The sequence below is a fragment of the Solanum verrucosum genome, unplaced genomic scaffold (genome assembly GCF_900185275.1).
Source record: "Solanum verrucosum unplaced genomic scaffold, falcon-dt-bn FXZP01000020.1, whole genome shotgun sequence".
In the NCBI taxonomy this organism is placed as follows: Eukaryota; Viridiplantae; Streptophyta; class Magnoliopsida; order Solanales; family Solanaceae; genus Solanum; species Solanum verrucosum.
The window spans coordinates 1,399,325-1,413,716 of NW_026019903.1; the positions used below are offsets into that span (position 1 = coordinate 1,399,325).

At 33.9% G+C, this 14,392-nt stretch overlaps 3 protein-coding genes across 7 annotated transcripts in view; 2 read left to right on the top strand and 1 right to left on the bottom strand.

The window, feature by feature from the left end:
* Positions 1 to 138: 138 nt before the first annotated feature.
* The window catches only part of LOC125819541 (phosphatidylinositol N-acetylglucosaminyltransferase subunit P-like), a 23,423-nt gene continuing 9,169 nt past the window's right edge, over positions 139 to 14,392 (bottom strand). For 2 of the 5 annotated variants that reach the window (XM_049499010.1, XM_049499017.1), the window contains exons 3-6: positions 1,745 to 1,965; positions 1,147 to 1,219; positions 574 to 689; positions 139 to 390 (exon numbers count right to left, since the gene is read on the bottom strand). In XM_049499010.1, the coding sequence (XP_049354967.1) occupies positions 269 to 390; positions 574 to 689; positions 1,147 to 1,219; positions 1,745 to 1,949 (516 nt within the window). In that variant the 5' untranslated portion in view covers positions 1,950 to 1,965 and the 3' untranslated portion in view covers positions 139 to 268. Of the gene's footprint in view, positions 391 to 573; positions 690 to 1,146; positions 1,220 to 1,744; positions 1,995 to 3,231; positions 3,278 to 14,392 lie in introns of those variants that run through there. The other 3 variants (XM_049498994.1, XM_049499002.1, XM_049498988.1) reach the window with 2 other exon arrangements.
* LOC125819522 (uncharacterized) lies at positions 5,343 to 6,458 on the top strand. The gene is made up of 2 exons (XM_049498964.1): positions 5,343 to 6,161; positions 6,324 to 6,458. Exons 1-2 carry the CDS (start codon positions 5,375 to 5,377, stop codon positions 6,437 to 6,439), a joined length of 903 nt encoding a protein of 300 aa, XP_049354921.1. The 5' UTR covers positions 5,343 to 5,374; the 3' UTR covers positions 6,440 to 6,458.
* On the top strand, positions 7,877 to 8,879 carry LOC125819513 (pentatricopeptide repeat-containing protein At1g06270-like). Its single transcript, XM_049498953.1, has one exon. It carries the CDS (start codon positions 7,878 to 7,880, stop codon positions 8,877 to 8,879), a length of 1,002 nt encoding a protein of 333 aa, XP_049354910.1. The 5' UTR covers position 7,877.

Consider the following 14,392-nt stretch of genomic DNA (forward strand, 5'->3'; position numbering starts at 1 on the left):
CCAATGAGCAAAGAGAAACACTCAAATACCAGAACCATTATGAACTTGCCAATTTGATCTTTTTCCCTAACAGTAATATACCCTTGCTAACCAGTATATTAGTTTTTCGGTACTACACAGAGGAAAGCAAATGAACGATTGTGAAAAAAGCCACATCTAAATTACATTTAATGTCGAGTACCTGAATTGGGTGAATCAAAGAGATACACTGATAAATGAAACTGATACAATCTACCCAAGCAAAATAACTGCACAGTAAAATTATTTCTCATCTTGGATTGAACATAAGGTCATTTATTTGATCAATCCGAATATCAGATATAGGCTCTATAGGTTGCTCATCATTGTCTGTTGAAGGCACGTTGCGCAAAGGTTCTCTTGTGAATTCATCTGCAGAATAGATAGAAAGAAAACATTACGAGCTCAATCCCATAATTATGTAAAAACAACTACTCACAATATGTTCTCAACAAACAATGTTAAATTTGGGTTTTGCATGCATCAAGAGTCAGAGACAGAAACGCTAGGAAAATCCTTTCAACTGTCATTGCCAGAAAGTCGGGTAACAATTACCATATATCAGGCTGAAAGAAGGAGGAGGGGTAGCCAAGAAGTTGAGACCAATGTAAAATCCTGCAGCTAGTGATATAGTCATCATCGCATAAGCAGGCGCAGCTAATGCCCAGTACCTGATAAAACCAAGAACAATTTAACAAGATGTTAAATATATCTTGTGACAATTAGTAAGTGACCAGCTAAGTTCTGCCAAGATAATTCTTTTCATCTTGAGCATTCTGCAAATGCTTTAAATTGCTTTCATGCACTTGTAATTTCTGAAATGTACGACCAATATATATCAATTTCTGAAATGCAACTAAAGGGCTTATCAATTAAAAATTTGTGCCTCCTCTTTTCAATATGTTTGTTCAAAACAACCAAATGCCATTATAGATCCAGAAATTGGAATAAACTAAGCCCAACTTAGGTAGCTGGAATACACTAACCAGCTTCTGGCTCTGGTGTCTCAGACAAACCAGCTAAGTAAATTTGAAACTATGAAATTCATATTATCTCCTAATTTAAAAAGGGATCTTTTTAGAGACAAGATGTAAAGATGACACAAGCCTGCAAGTACATCTTCTTTACCTGCTTGGATAGTAAACAATTCCCAAAGAGTGCAACCAATGTTCGGGAAGATATGCCCACACCAGAAAAAGAACTGCTCATTGAAAATAATAGAAACCAATCAGACTTCCGTATGCATGAAATCAAATGAATGTTGTGACCACTGGAATACCAGTGGAATTAGGTTAAAGCAAAGCAGCTATACATACAAAATATGAAGCTCAATACTTTACAACAGACGACATCTTGCAGACAAATCAAAAATTAGTATTTGCATCTGTTTTCAATATTTGCAAAGTAATATATCCAGAGATTTCAACAGCCTTGTCATTTCAACTCCTAAGAAAAATCAATTAGCATACTCTACCCTATATCCAGATACTGGTGATGCCTGAGCACAAGCATTTCCAGGAAGGCCAAGGAGTCTAACCAAAAGATAAGAATAAGTAACTTTCATGTCATGATGAGCATTACCAAGGAAGAAAATCACATCACATTATAATACCAACAATTCAACTGTATTCCAAACTATGATATCAGAAGAACACATTGAATATTCAAACATAGGGATATGTTCTAAATAACAGACTAAGCTTCTTAAAGATGAGGATGGGTAGACCTGTAGCAACAACAGTAGTAATGGAGCCAACAAATCCGTAAACTTCAGAAGTCTTGGGTCCCTGATCTCCAGAAACACCAAAACCTGAATCTCTGTCGTCTGGGTCTGGAAAGAACACAGTGGCCTTCCTATTCTTGGAAAAACTCAAGATCCTCCTAGGGCTATTAACGGAACGAGGATCTTCCCAACCTTTATCTTCCAGCATCACGATATCTAAGAAGGTCCAAAATGTCACTCTGAATAAGAATTATACTTGTCCCAACAATTGCCAAAACACCCAAAACAGAGATGTTAGTGCATGGAAACTGCCTCTAGAATTAAGCCATTTCTAGAGAAAAACCACCAAGCAACTCACAGAATAATAAGTTAATAACAATGAGGATCATTAGTTCCTTTAAAATTATGGAATGAATGGAGCTAGTGACCAGGAATTCATCCTTACTTAGGAGTATGTTTCAGGTATAATTAGTTTACGGATTTAAAGGTCTTTAATATTACCATAACTAAAGACATTAATTAAGAAAAGGAAGAGAACTTACTAGTCAATTGTGTAACAAGATGTGGTGCTAAACTTTCAATGGAGATAGGCGAGAAAGAAAAAAAAGATATTGAAACAGAGAAGAGAAGAAGAGAAAGAAGAAAAAAGAAGTTGCAAGCAGTACGGATATAGCAGAAGAGAAGGAGCCATCTGAAGCGCAAGACCCACACCTGGCTTCTCTTCAAAGCTTAAAGCGAGGCTTTTTATAACACTGACTTTAAAAAAAAACAGGATTGGCAATTACACATATCCAGCATGCCACATGACACATGGTGATATTTTAATTGCTTTGTTTAGATCAACAATGCTCTAACACAAAACCACTACATATCGGTTCTCATTTGAACTTAAGAGTCTAAGTCATTTTTTTCTGTCTCACTTCAGAACTTCAGAAAACAAAGAGATGAATAAATGGACAAAATATAAAAGATATAACGCAGCAGCACATAAGGAGGGCATACAGGGGGAAAAGAAAAGCAAATTGGATTTTCTTTTTTTCTTTCTTCCGAAAGGTTTATTGAGACTCAATTTAATCAAACACTTGTTCTTTCTTTTAGGGGGCATTGCAATTGCTATATTGCTTGCCCTAAAATCAGAGTTTCTATCTACAGAAGATCAAACTGCGCTACAATATTACTACTTAATAACATTTTCCTCTATTCACATACTTATAACTATTAATACAATCTCCAAACTGCAGCAAGTCATTCAATCTGGAACTGAGGTAAAACCTAAGCTAAGTAGGTGAGTCCAACCGAGATGGACCCATGATTCACCATAATCTCAATCTCAATCACCATAATCCCAGAAATAAATGGGACTAACAAGGACGAAACAAATACAACATAAAATACAGTTGCAATCAGATTAGATAAACCCAATTCAGATTATAATTTCCAAAGGCAATTAGATAGACATGTATGAATTAAATCCACAGAGAAAAACTGCTTACCGAGTTACTTGAGCTGCTACCCAATTTGAAGACATCTCAGCTACTGAAATTGAAAATTTATAAGGAAATTATGAATTTTTCGAAACCCAAACAAGTATCATTTTTATTTGTTTCCCTAGTTAATTTGTCAACATAGTAAAATAATTATATTAGGTATAATCCAGAGGAAAGGGCCAAAATATACTAATTAAGTTTCATCAATTTTAATTACTAGTAATTTGGGAACAATAATGAACGGCCGAGAGTACCTTAAAACTTGTTTTGTTTCAATCCCTGCTATCATTTGCCCATAAATAGAACTTGAAAGTTTTGTCATTAACCGATCTTCTTCATCAATGCGCAATGGAACTCAAAGGTTTATAAGATCTCCATTGCTGGAATTCAACGGTTTCTTCAACAAAATTCCTTTCCGCAGATCCTTTTCTTACTAACTATAAATTAGAGATCGATGATATTGTGGGAAAATAACGATACCCCGATCGGGTTCTTGAACAAACAAGGGGAAATTTTGTTTGCCGGAGAAGAAAAACTCGGGTGAAGTGCACGTGGTTTCCTTACCCTTAAAAATATTACTCTAACAGCGTTAAGGTAACTTACCACCTTTTTTTTTCCCATCAATTAACAGGTAAGGACTGAGTTTTAAACTTGTAATATTAGTACCTTCCTACACTTTTTTAGTCAATATATACTAATGCATTGTATCATGAAAAGGCTCAAATACACTGTTGAGTTTTGAAAAATTATTTTATGTATGTCATCTGTTAAAAGTTTGGCTCATTTATGTCATTTTTATTTGAGAAGAGGCTCGTAATTTTTTAAAGGATGACATAAATGTCATTTTTTAAAGTTGATGACATATTTGAGTCTTTTCCTTTTAAAAAAAAATAATAATTAATGATTTGGTCGAATCATATTGACCACCTATTTTGCAAAATTTGAACTGTTTTCTATTTACAAATAATTGTATGAATGAGCCTTTTTTCTCAAATGAAAATGACATAGATGAGCCAAGTTTTTAACGAATGACATAGATGAACATTTTCTCAAAGTTCGATGGAATATTTTAATCTTTTACCTTATTTTAATACACACATTAGATTAATTAATAACTACAAATCCCTCTCAAGCCATCTTCCATCTCCCATTTCCGATATATGTATAACTAATATTTCACTCTAGTATTTATTATTAATACATGGAATTTTTTAGTATTAGTACTGTAAGGGGGTTTAATGCATGCATTAGCATGATTGAAGACCTATTGCCCCTCAAAATATTTTTAACATTCCATCATAATAGTGGACGACATTTTTATAAATATACTTTTTGTCATACATGTTATTTTTAATACAATAAATTAAACAATATAATTAATACATGCATTACTAATATTCTTATACGGTCTTTCAAACAACTCCAATATTGTTCTTAAATGTCAGTTGTATTCGCATCACAAACTATTTTTTTTCTTAAATATATATAGTATGACTGTAAGTAGATTTGTGTATTATCTGACTCCTTTGACTTTGAGCTCCAATATGATGTTCTTTAGGAGACACTATGATAAACTACTGCTACTTTTGATTGCTTCATTTTCTTTCTACTCCTGTATCTAATTGCTTGGTCCTTTTGCTAGCTTGTCATATGCGTTACCTTTTTAAAAAAATTACACTTCATGCTTTTTTGGTATTCCAAGAAAGTTTCATAATTGATTCTCTTCAAGTGTACGCTGAGCTAATAGCTCTTGTTCGATAACTTGTAGATCACATAAAAAATGTGTACCATACTAGATAACTAGTCGTGCAACAAGCGTTGATTGAGAATCGATTTATGCTAATGAAATTGAAAGTGGTTATCCATTATTCCTTTCCCTTAAATAAGAAAAAAGAATTCTTCATTCCTTCATCATCGAATACTGATTTTTTTTTCCAGTGTGGAGCCCTGTAAAAGACAGTGAAACGGCGGGCCAACGGTCAAAAAATCAACTGTTAATAGGAGAAAATTGCGGACAGCTGCTCGCCATTTGCTTTCTGCAAAATATTTGAAATTTGCGTGTGAAAAAAAAGTTACTCATCGAAATCTGCGTGTGAAATCTGAAACCTTTCACAACAAATTAAACTCCCTTTCTTTCACCTTACCAATGGCTAACTCAAAATCATTCTTTCTCACGTTCAATCATCTAACAATATACTTCATTCTGTTGCTACTATCACAATCCCCACAAATTCACTCAACATGTCGCAATTTCTGTAACAACATTCCCATAAACTACCCGTTCAGCATTGACGATGGCTGCGGCGCGCCGCAGTATCGTCACATGCTGAATTGCTCCGCTACTGATTTATTCTTCCTAACACCATCAGGAAATTACAAAGTCCAATCAATCGACTACAAAAAGCAAACCATGACGATCTTCGATCCTTCAATGTCTACTTGTTCAATCCTACAACCTCACCACGACTTCAAAATGTCAGAAATTCAATCAGCTATAATCCCGCCTACGCCTGACACGGTCTTCATCCTCGTCAATTGCTCCATCGATTCCCCTGTACTTAATCATTACAAGTCCCTCTGTTTTAATTTCTCTGGTCATTCGTGTGACGAACTCTACGGTTCGTGCACTTCGTTTAAGTTGTTTCATTTACTGTCTAACAGTACGCCGGCGTGTTGTTTCACGGGTTATGAAACGGTGAAGTATATGAGTATGGATATATTGGATTGCACGCATTATACGAGTGTTTATAATACGGATAGATTGGAAGGTGTTGGGCCGTTGGATTGGCTTTATGGGATGAAATTGTCATTTAGCGTGCCGGACACTGGATGTGCCCGGTGCGCTAAATCTGGTGGGACTTGTGGATTTGATGTAGAGACTGAGATGGCGCAGTGCATTTGCTCAAGCACTAGTAATTCTACTAGAGATTGTGGTAAGTGAGACATAACTTCTTCTTTTCTTGTTCACTCAAATAATTTATGCGATCTAAATTTGATGAAGCTGAACCCATAACGTGATTTGACATGGAGTAACCATGATTCAGAATTATTCGGCCCTCTAGACTTTAACAGTGTGTTTATGTTGAATTTTGCAGCTGGGGGCAGAGAAATAAACTTTGCTGATAGTTACAGAGCACCCTCATTTCCGCCACTGCAGTTGCTATACATTTTGGCACTTGTGGCCATTTCTTACAGCATACTATTGAAATGATGAATCTTCTGTTAAGTTTATTTATTTTTCTTCTCTTTTTGTATTTTATCTTTCTAAACTAGTTATTACTAATTCATGTTCCCTAAACTAGGTGGAGTTTACACTTGGAAAAATGTCAAAAAAAGATGCCAGAAATTCAGAACTTAGAAGGAATTATCACTTTTGTGTCTTTTGAAATATTGTGACGTGGGATATTTGTGTTTATTTGATCAACTTTATAATTTATCATCAATTACAACAACAAAAATGGCCTCATATACCAAAGCTGCGGTAAAACTCAAATGACAACTAATAACAGCTATATGAATTATGATCACTAACGGAAGTCATTATATAATGAATATAAGTAAGTGCTAAGTGCAGTTACACGAAGTTTCACAATGGGTAGACTTACAAAAGAGAAAGGATTCATACAAAAAAAAAATAGGTGTTGAAAGATGAAAGTAATAACTCTGAGACAATGATTTAGTCTACAAACTCATATAAATTGTATATCTGCAATTATTGAAAGATGAAAGGGACATTATATAAATTATAGGGAAAATAGTTTGAAATATATTCGAATTTTGACCGAAATTGTTGTAACAATTTCAAACTTTGGGCATGATCGAAATTGTTCCTGTCCAAAATTTGAGATTGTTACAGCAATTTCGGTCAAAATTCAGATATATTTTAGACCATTTTTCCTAAATTATATGACAGTAATATTTTTTTCTTTTAGCTAATTCATGGTGTAATATGCACTTTGTAAATATTCATTACATTTTAAAAAATTATAATCTTAAATGTAAAAAAAAAAAAAAAAAAAAAACTCAAGAGTACATAATTAATCATCTTCGTAGAAGTCCAAAGGCATTTGACCATTTTTGGGTTGCATCTTTTAATTGAATATAACGTTATTGATTAAATTGAATCGTGATTTGAAAATATAAACAAAATAATTAGGAGAATAATAACAACACCTCATAGTAAAGTAAATATAAAAGTTGTAAAATGTATGGAAACTGAAGAAGAGGCAAAAAAAAAAAAAAAAAAAATTGCAGAAGAATACGGATGCGTGATAGTGTTGATAGTCAGATCAGGTATTACTTTTCTCCTTTTCCACTTGATAGAATGTTGAATTTGTATGTATTTGAATCTTTCCCAGGAAAAATAAAGTTTCTTATTTTTGTCCCATTTTATGCCTGTTCCCTGGTCGATGTTATGCCACAATGAATATTGTCACATATTTTCTGCTCTTCATTCATTTTGCTATATCATGTGTCCAATTTCTGCAAACCCCTTCTGCAGGTGTAGGTAATTCAAGCATTCTGCGCCGACACTAAGCTGTTCATTCCAATTAAAAAATCAGCTTCCGTGTTTGATCAGTTTATGTGCAGCTCAACTAATTTTATTTACATTTGAGAGGAAAATAAGAAGAACCTGGATATCCAGGGTGATGGCTGTTGCAAAGCTACACTTCTCTGTTCGTCCTCTTTGTCGTTCTTTTATCTCTTCAGCAAGAATGCTTGAAGAATCCATTAAAGCTGTGGTGGAAGATAAAAGATATGAACAGATTCCTGATATTCTAAGCTCTTCTGAAGGGTTTCACTGCAGTCCGAATCCCTTTTCATTTTTATCCACCTTCCCTGAAAACACAAGTGTCAAAATTGTTGACGAAATTTTACAGTCTTTTTCTCCGATCAGGCCTCGTTATCGCCCTCAAATTGCATATTCCTGTCTCCTTTCCTACAGTCTCCAAAGCTCAAATCCTCTCCCACTTGCTCTTGCCATTCTCCAGCGTACCCTTCGCTCTGGCTGCATTCCAGTACCTCAAACTCACCTCCTACTCTCCACTGCATGGATTGAACGTCGGAGTAAATCCTATTCTGTTTCAAGCATATTGTTGGAAATGCAGGATATTGGATATGCACCTGATTGTGGCACTTGCAGTTACCTAATCTCATCGCTTTGTAAGGTTGATCAGATAGATGAAGCAGTTAATGTATTGAAGGGAATGGGCCGTGCTGGTTGTAGTCCGGATTTGGATTGTTACGGTTCTTTAATTGACAACTTATCCGAGCTAAGAATGACGTCTGCTATCATAAAGACATTGAATGAAATGGTTGCCATATTTGGCTTGAGCCCCAGAAAAGAAACTTTGGTGAAACTTTTGGCAGCAATACGGGCTAACAAAGAGATAAGGAGAGCAATTGAAGTAATTGAGTTCTTAACAAATGAGGGTGTGCATATTGGATTCGAGTGCTACCAATCAGTGCTTGAAGGGTGCTTAGAGAGCCGGCAGTTTATTTTGGCTGGAAAGTTTGTGATAGAAATGACCAAGAGAGGCTTTATACCATACATAAGGTCAAGGCAAATGGTTGTTGAAGGCCTGACAAGTATTGGTGAGTGGAAACTTGCCAATGCCGTGAGACAGAGGTTTGCAGAGCTAAGGTCGTAGTTCCCATGCATACATGTGAATCAGTAAGCTTTATAGAAAGGGATCAAGATCATTATCCAGACTGAAGGTGTGACTGTAATTTCAGCAACTCCGTTGGAAGTCCTCTCAGAACCTAGGTACTGTATATCACTTTATAGTTTCTTGATTAGTTTATGAAACTCAAAGCTCGTTATTGCATTTTCATATGCGTTAGATGGAAAATTATGCATTTTTTGCTTCTGAATGTTTTGATACAGTCATACTGAAGTTGTATAGCTTCCCCAGTAATTTGAGATTGAAATGTAGTTTATTATGTTTGTAAATCATGACTTCTCATTTCCGTTCAATAGTTTAAACTTTTCCTGCTTTGAGATGAGAAAAGCATGTGATAAACTATAAAAATCAAGAATTTTTGTACTGTCCAATGTCATACTTAGAAATCTACATTATAAAGAAAACCATGACAAGTTTTAAATAAAATGAGTAAGTTTCGTAAGAGATTAAAGTTGAATTGAAAAGTTCTACTTGGCAATCTGGTATTTAACCAGATTCTAATGTCAGCTGGTCATTTTATCAGCATTCCCCAATAGAGAAACAGTTAGGTAAAAGTGGAGTGTTAGTATATAGCAAATCAACAAGAGAAGCGATCTACAAGGATTTGAAATTTTGTTGGTGGGAGGTGACGGATATCCTATGGAATTAGTTGAGGTGTTTTGGCTCGGACACCCAGGAATTCCATAAAGGGTGTCCAGAAATAGCACAATAAATTTGAACACACGAGCACTTTTTTATTCCAAGGAGGTGAAACCATTAGACTATAATAACTTGTTATGTTAAGAGTGTCCAAATTATGTTATTTAATCATTTTGTGTATCATTTTACTATTTTTTCCGACGACCCTGACCCACCATGTGGCTACGCCACTGCAGACACCACGTTCATCAAAAGAAAAAATTTCAAGAATACTCCAACAATCACGGGTGTGATCTAGTAATCAATGAAGTGAAGCAAATTATGAATCTCAAATTTAAATTTATAGTGAAGGCAAGATACACTAGATGATATTTTTTTCATCTGTCTAAGCTTTGGTGACCGGCTGATTAACCTATAAATATATATATATATATATATCAGGTGGTAGAAGATAACATTTACCCAATGAAATAGTTAAGGTACATCAAGCTGGCCAGTACACTATTATTATAATTACAAAAAAGTAAGAATATTTTTTGATCGGTAAAAGAGCAAGAATATTCTATTTGCTATTGTAATATTCATATTCTTTTGAACGTAAGTTTCATATGCTAACAGGGTGCATGTTATTTCAGGAATTTGTGATAAAGAATTTTTATTTTACTCCAATATGGAAAAGAATTTATTTTAGAACTTTTTTTAAAAAAAAAAGCTTTTATCACATGAAAGCATGTTAGCTAGCATAAAAATATCAACTTTGATGGTTCTTTAAGCGTTCCACTGAACTTTCGAATTTGCTTGACTAGAAAGTTAGCATTGAACTTTTAGATTGGTGTCTTGACAAGTACTCTTTTGACCTTTTCTTCTGTCACAAAAGAAACTTCTATTATTTTCTTATATGTAACATTTAAAATATTTTGTTAATTTGGAAAAAAAATGTCAAAAGTATTTCAATCTTGAAATCGAGACATTTTAACAGTAGATCCTAGGGAGGATAAAGTATACACACTTTGGGTGTGTTTGGTAAAAATGAAAATGTTTTTCTGAAAAAATAAGTGGATTTTTACTTGTTTTAGAGTGTTTTATTAGTAAGGAGAAAATATTATTCCAGGAGTATTTAGGTATAATGGTGACAAATACTATGACATTTGGATCAGGATCCGCCCTTAAACAGGAACCCTTGCTTCGACTCCGACTCGAAATCCAACCCAAACCCTGGCCTAAGCCTAACCCGAGACCCAACAACTGACCCAGCCATGACAAGGGACCCAATGTCGACTCGAGGCCTAACCCTGACATGCGACCGACCTTGACAATGGGCTGATGGAAAATTTGTAATTCTGGTGAAAACAAGGCTTAAGGGTGAAGTACCACAATCATAATCATTTATTATACCAACCTTCTAATTAGTTTTTTTCTATTCACATTCTTCCTTTTGAGTGCATTTGTATTCTAATTGAAGATTTTTACAAAAATATACGGTCTATATGAATAGCCTCTTCTTCTTTTTTCACAACAGTACTTATGCATACGATATTTTACTGTAGATAATGTATAGAAGTGTATAAGAGGTGCTTATATACATTTTTACGCTTTTATATAGATCGGCTTATGTAAAAATTGTGTTTGTTCTTCTATGAACTTTAATTATGAACTTTAAGTATGTATTTACAAATATTTTTTTACGACTAGTATGACTAAACACAATTCATCTTCAACTTTAAGTTCAAATATTTTAAGTAAAATGAAAAATATTAGTATTTGATGTCTATTCATATATAAAAATATAAATAATTAAGATTTAACTCTTTATTAAGCGCAAACAGCATCTCCTCAAATCACCATGTAAACAATCTTTAGTCTAAAAAGACCAAGCTATGAAATTTAGCTAAAAAAAAACAAACCAGCTCTTTCTCCACGTACCATTAAAAATATTGTCATATCTTTAATTAATTAGTTTGCCAAAAAGAAGTAAACAAATAGAAAAAACAAGTGTAAAGTAGCTATCAACGAGCCATGAGCATAAACAAGTCACACATTTATTTTCTTATTTCTAGCTCTGATTCTCGTACAAACAATTAAATTCTATTTCGTATGATTCCAAAATGTAAACAAATAAATAATCCTATCTAAAATTGAATATGTCCATTCTTTCTTAGTTTATGCCCAAAATGATGTACACGGTTAAAAGAAAATATTAAAAAAATTTAGTGCACTTTCTGATTAAAAGCGGATAACATGGGACATTATTTGAAATCAAACTAATTTGAAGTTACATGCAATTTTTCATTTTTTATATTTTAAGTTAGTATTTTTTTTTTCATAAACATGAAAACTCCGTAAGATGTGAAAATTATCAAAATTTTCTCAAATTTTATATAATCTTTATCAAAATAAGCAAACTATAGTTCATAATCAAGATATATTGGAATATCCTAAGGTGCCACATCGATTAATCCTTTTATAAATGAATGTTTGCAATAAAAAGCTTTCAAATACACATAATTTTATAAAATTTCACTAGTTTGCAATAGTAATAACTAATTTTTCTTTTATTATAATTCTTTCACGTGATATAAATAATCTAACGCTTCACATCGATCATCATTATTTTCTTTTCAAAATATAAATTGATGAGTTAAGTTTTACATTTTAAAAGGTTTTGAAATCTTTAAACTTGTTTCATAAGGAGAATTTGATCACGTATCTAAACATATAATTACGTATAATTTTAAATCACATGTCCAAACGTCCTTGTTAGGCTAGTCAATTCACTATAAAATGAAAAAGGAAAAAAAGAGTAACCATTCAACGCAACGTGTGGAGTGCGTAAGGAGAAAGGGAAGAGTTTACCATTCAAAATGGGTCTCCCAAATTTGGTTGGAGGCCTATAAATATATCTAGAAGAGCCTCGCGAGCTCTTCACATTACCATTTCCTCCCTTTTTGTACCTCAACAAATCACCATTCTTCTACCTTTGGTAAGCTTCAGATCTTGATTTCTCTCTTTCTCTCTTTCTCTCTTCCCGATCTACGCTTTTTCATTCATCTCCCCAATTTCATACATTACATTCTTCAATGTACTGCATTTTCTTTTCTCCGATCTGACCCGAATTTTGTCTCTTTGTTTTGGAATTCTTGAGATTTGATTTTGTATTTTGGAGCTAGTTTTGATTTGATCTGATTAGGAATTTGTTTATGGTTGAACAGATCTCATGCAATTTCATCTGGTTTGCGCGTGCTCAATTTTGCACCGACAGATTTATTGTTTCTCGTTTAAAGATTTTTTTTAATTTTTTTTTTGATACTTGTGGGTTTTTGTTTAACTTGAGTCGATCTCTTTCAATTTCAATGGTGGAGTGTTACTGGAAAATTTCTACTGTTTTAGGATTGTATCGAGGCTTGGGAATAGTTTAGGCTTGTACTTGGGAATGTATGTGGGAAGGAATAAATTAATGATAAAGCGGGGCGGGTGCATGTAAATACCTGGGTTCTGGCTTTTTTGCTTTTGATTGTCATCTATTATGAAGATTGATGTTTTATACTTTAGATTAAAAGTGTTGCTTCAAGCTTTGTAATGTACATTTTCTGGAGACATGAAGATTCTGTTTTTGACTCTAGCAGTTATAATATCTGAAGCTTATTAATGTGAACATGTTCATTTTTCTTATGTGATCTGAAGCTGGTATATATTAAGTGAAGATTCCAGCATCTGATCTCTGAAAGTGCAAGTCTTTTCCTTCTAGATGTTCAGTCCCCCTTCCTTTATTTTTAGTGTCAACATTCCTGAGTAATTGATTGAGTCTGTCTTTCTGCAGGCAATTTCGAAAGACCAAGTTACCAGAAATCCATGGGGACTGTTGTCGAGTCTGCTAACCAGGTAGCTTTCTTTTCAACTAAATGTGCTTCATATATACAGAGAATATTCTTATTACCTTGATTATTGGTGTCCACTTCCTTTGTGAATGAGTTCTCATTTTCATATGGTCTAAGCATCTGGAATCTAAACAAAAGTGAAATGCTTTCTACACTGGACGGCATTATTGGAGGGATGCTTGACCTTTAAGCTATCACTAGTTTCTCTATTGTCAAAGCAAAGAGAAGTTCTACTATAATTAAAAAAAACCTGCAGAAAAAATTATGAGATTTTAAAGACTTTAAATAGTGGAGTTGTGGTGTCCAGTTCTGGTACAACATATGGGGCTACAACAATTGCACTGTGAAATTAGATACCGATTTTCTAGATTTGCAGGATGCATGTACCAACAGCAACACCAAGAAAGAGCGGAAATAAGGGCTTTCATGCACTTGTAATTTCTGAAATGTACGACCAATATATATCAATTTCTGAAATGCAACTAAAGGGCTTATCAATTAAAAATTTGTGCCTCCTCTTTTCAAGATGTTTGTTCAAAACAACCAAATGCCATTATAGATCCAGAAATTGGAATAAACTAAGCCCAACTTAGGTAGCTGGAATACACTAACCAGCTTCTGGCTCTGGTGTCTCAGACAAACCAGCTAAGTAAATTTGAAACTATGAAATTCATATTATCTCCTAATTTAAAAAGGGATCATTTTAGAGACAAGATGTAAAGATGACACAAGCCTGCAAGTATATCTTCTTTACCTGCTTGGATAGTAATCAATTCCCAAAGAGTGCAACCAATGTTCGGGAAGATATGCCCACACCAGAAAAAGAACTGCTCATGGAAAATAATAGAAACCAATCAGACTTCCGTATGCATGAAATCAAATAAATGTTGTGACCACTGGAATAACAGTGGAATTAGGTTAAAGCAAAGCAGCTATACATACAAAATATGAGAGCTCAATACTTTA

Coding starts and splice junctions, on each gene's coding strand:
- LOC125819522 (XM_049498964.1), top strand. CDS start 5,375: ATGGCTAACTCAAAATCATTCTTTCTCACGTTCAATCATCTAACAATA. Junction 6,162..6,323: donor TAATTCTACTAGAGATTGTG/GTAAGTGAGACA, acceptor TGAATTTTGCAG/CTGGGGGCAGAGAAATAAAC.
- LOC125819513 (XM_049498953.1), top strand. CDS start 7,878: ATGGCTGTTGCAAAGCTACACTTCTCTGTTCGTCCTCTTTGTCGTTCT.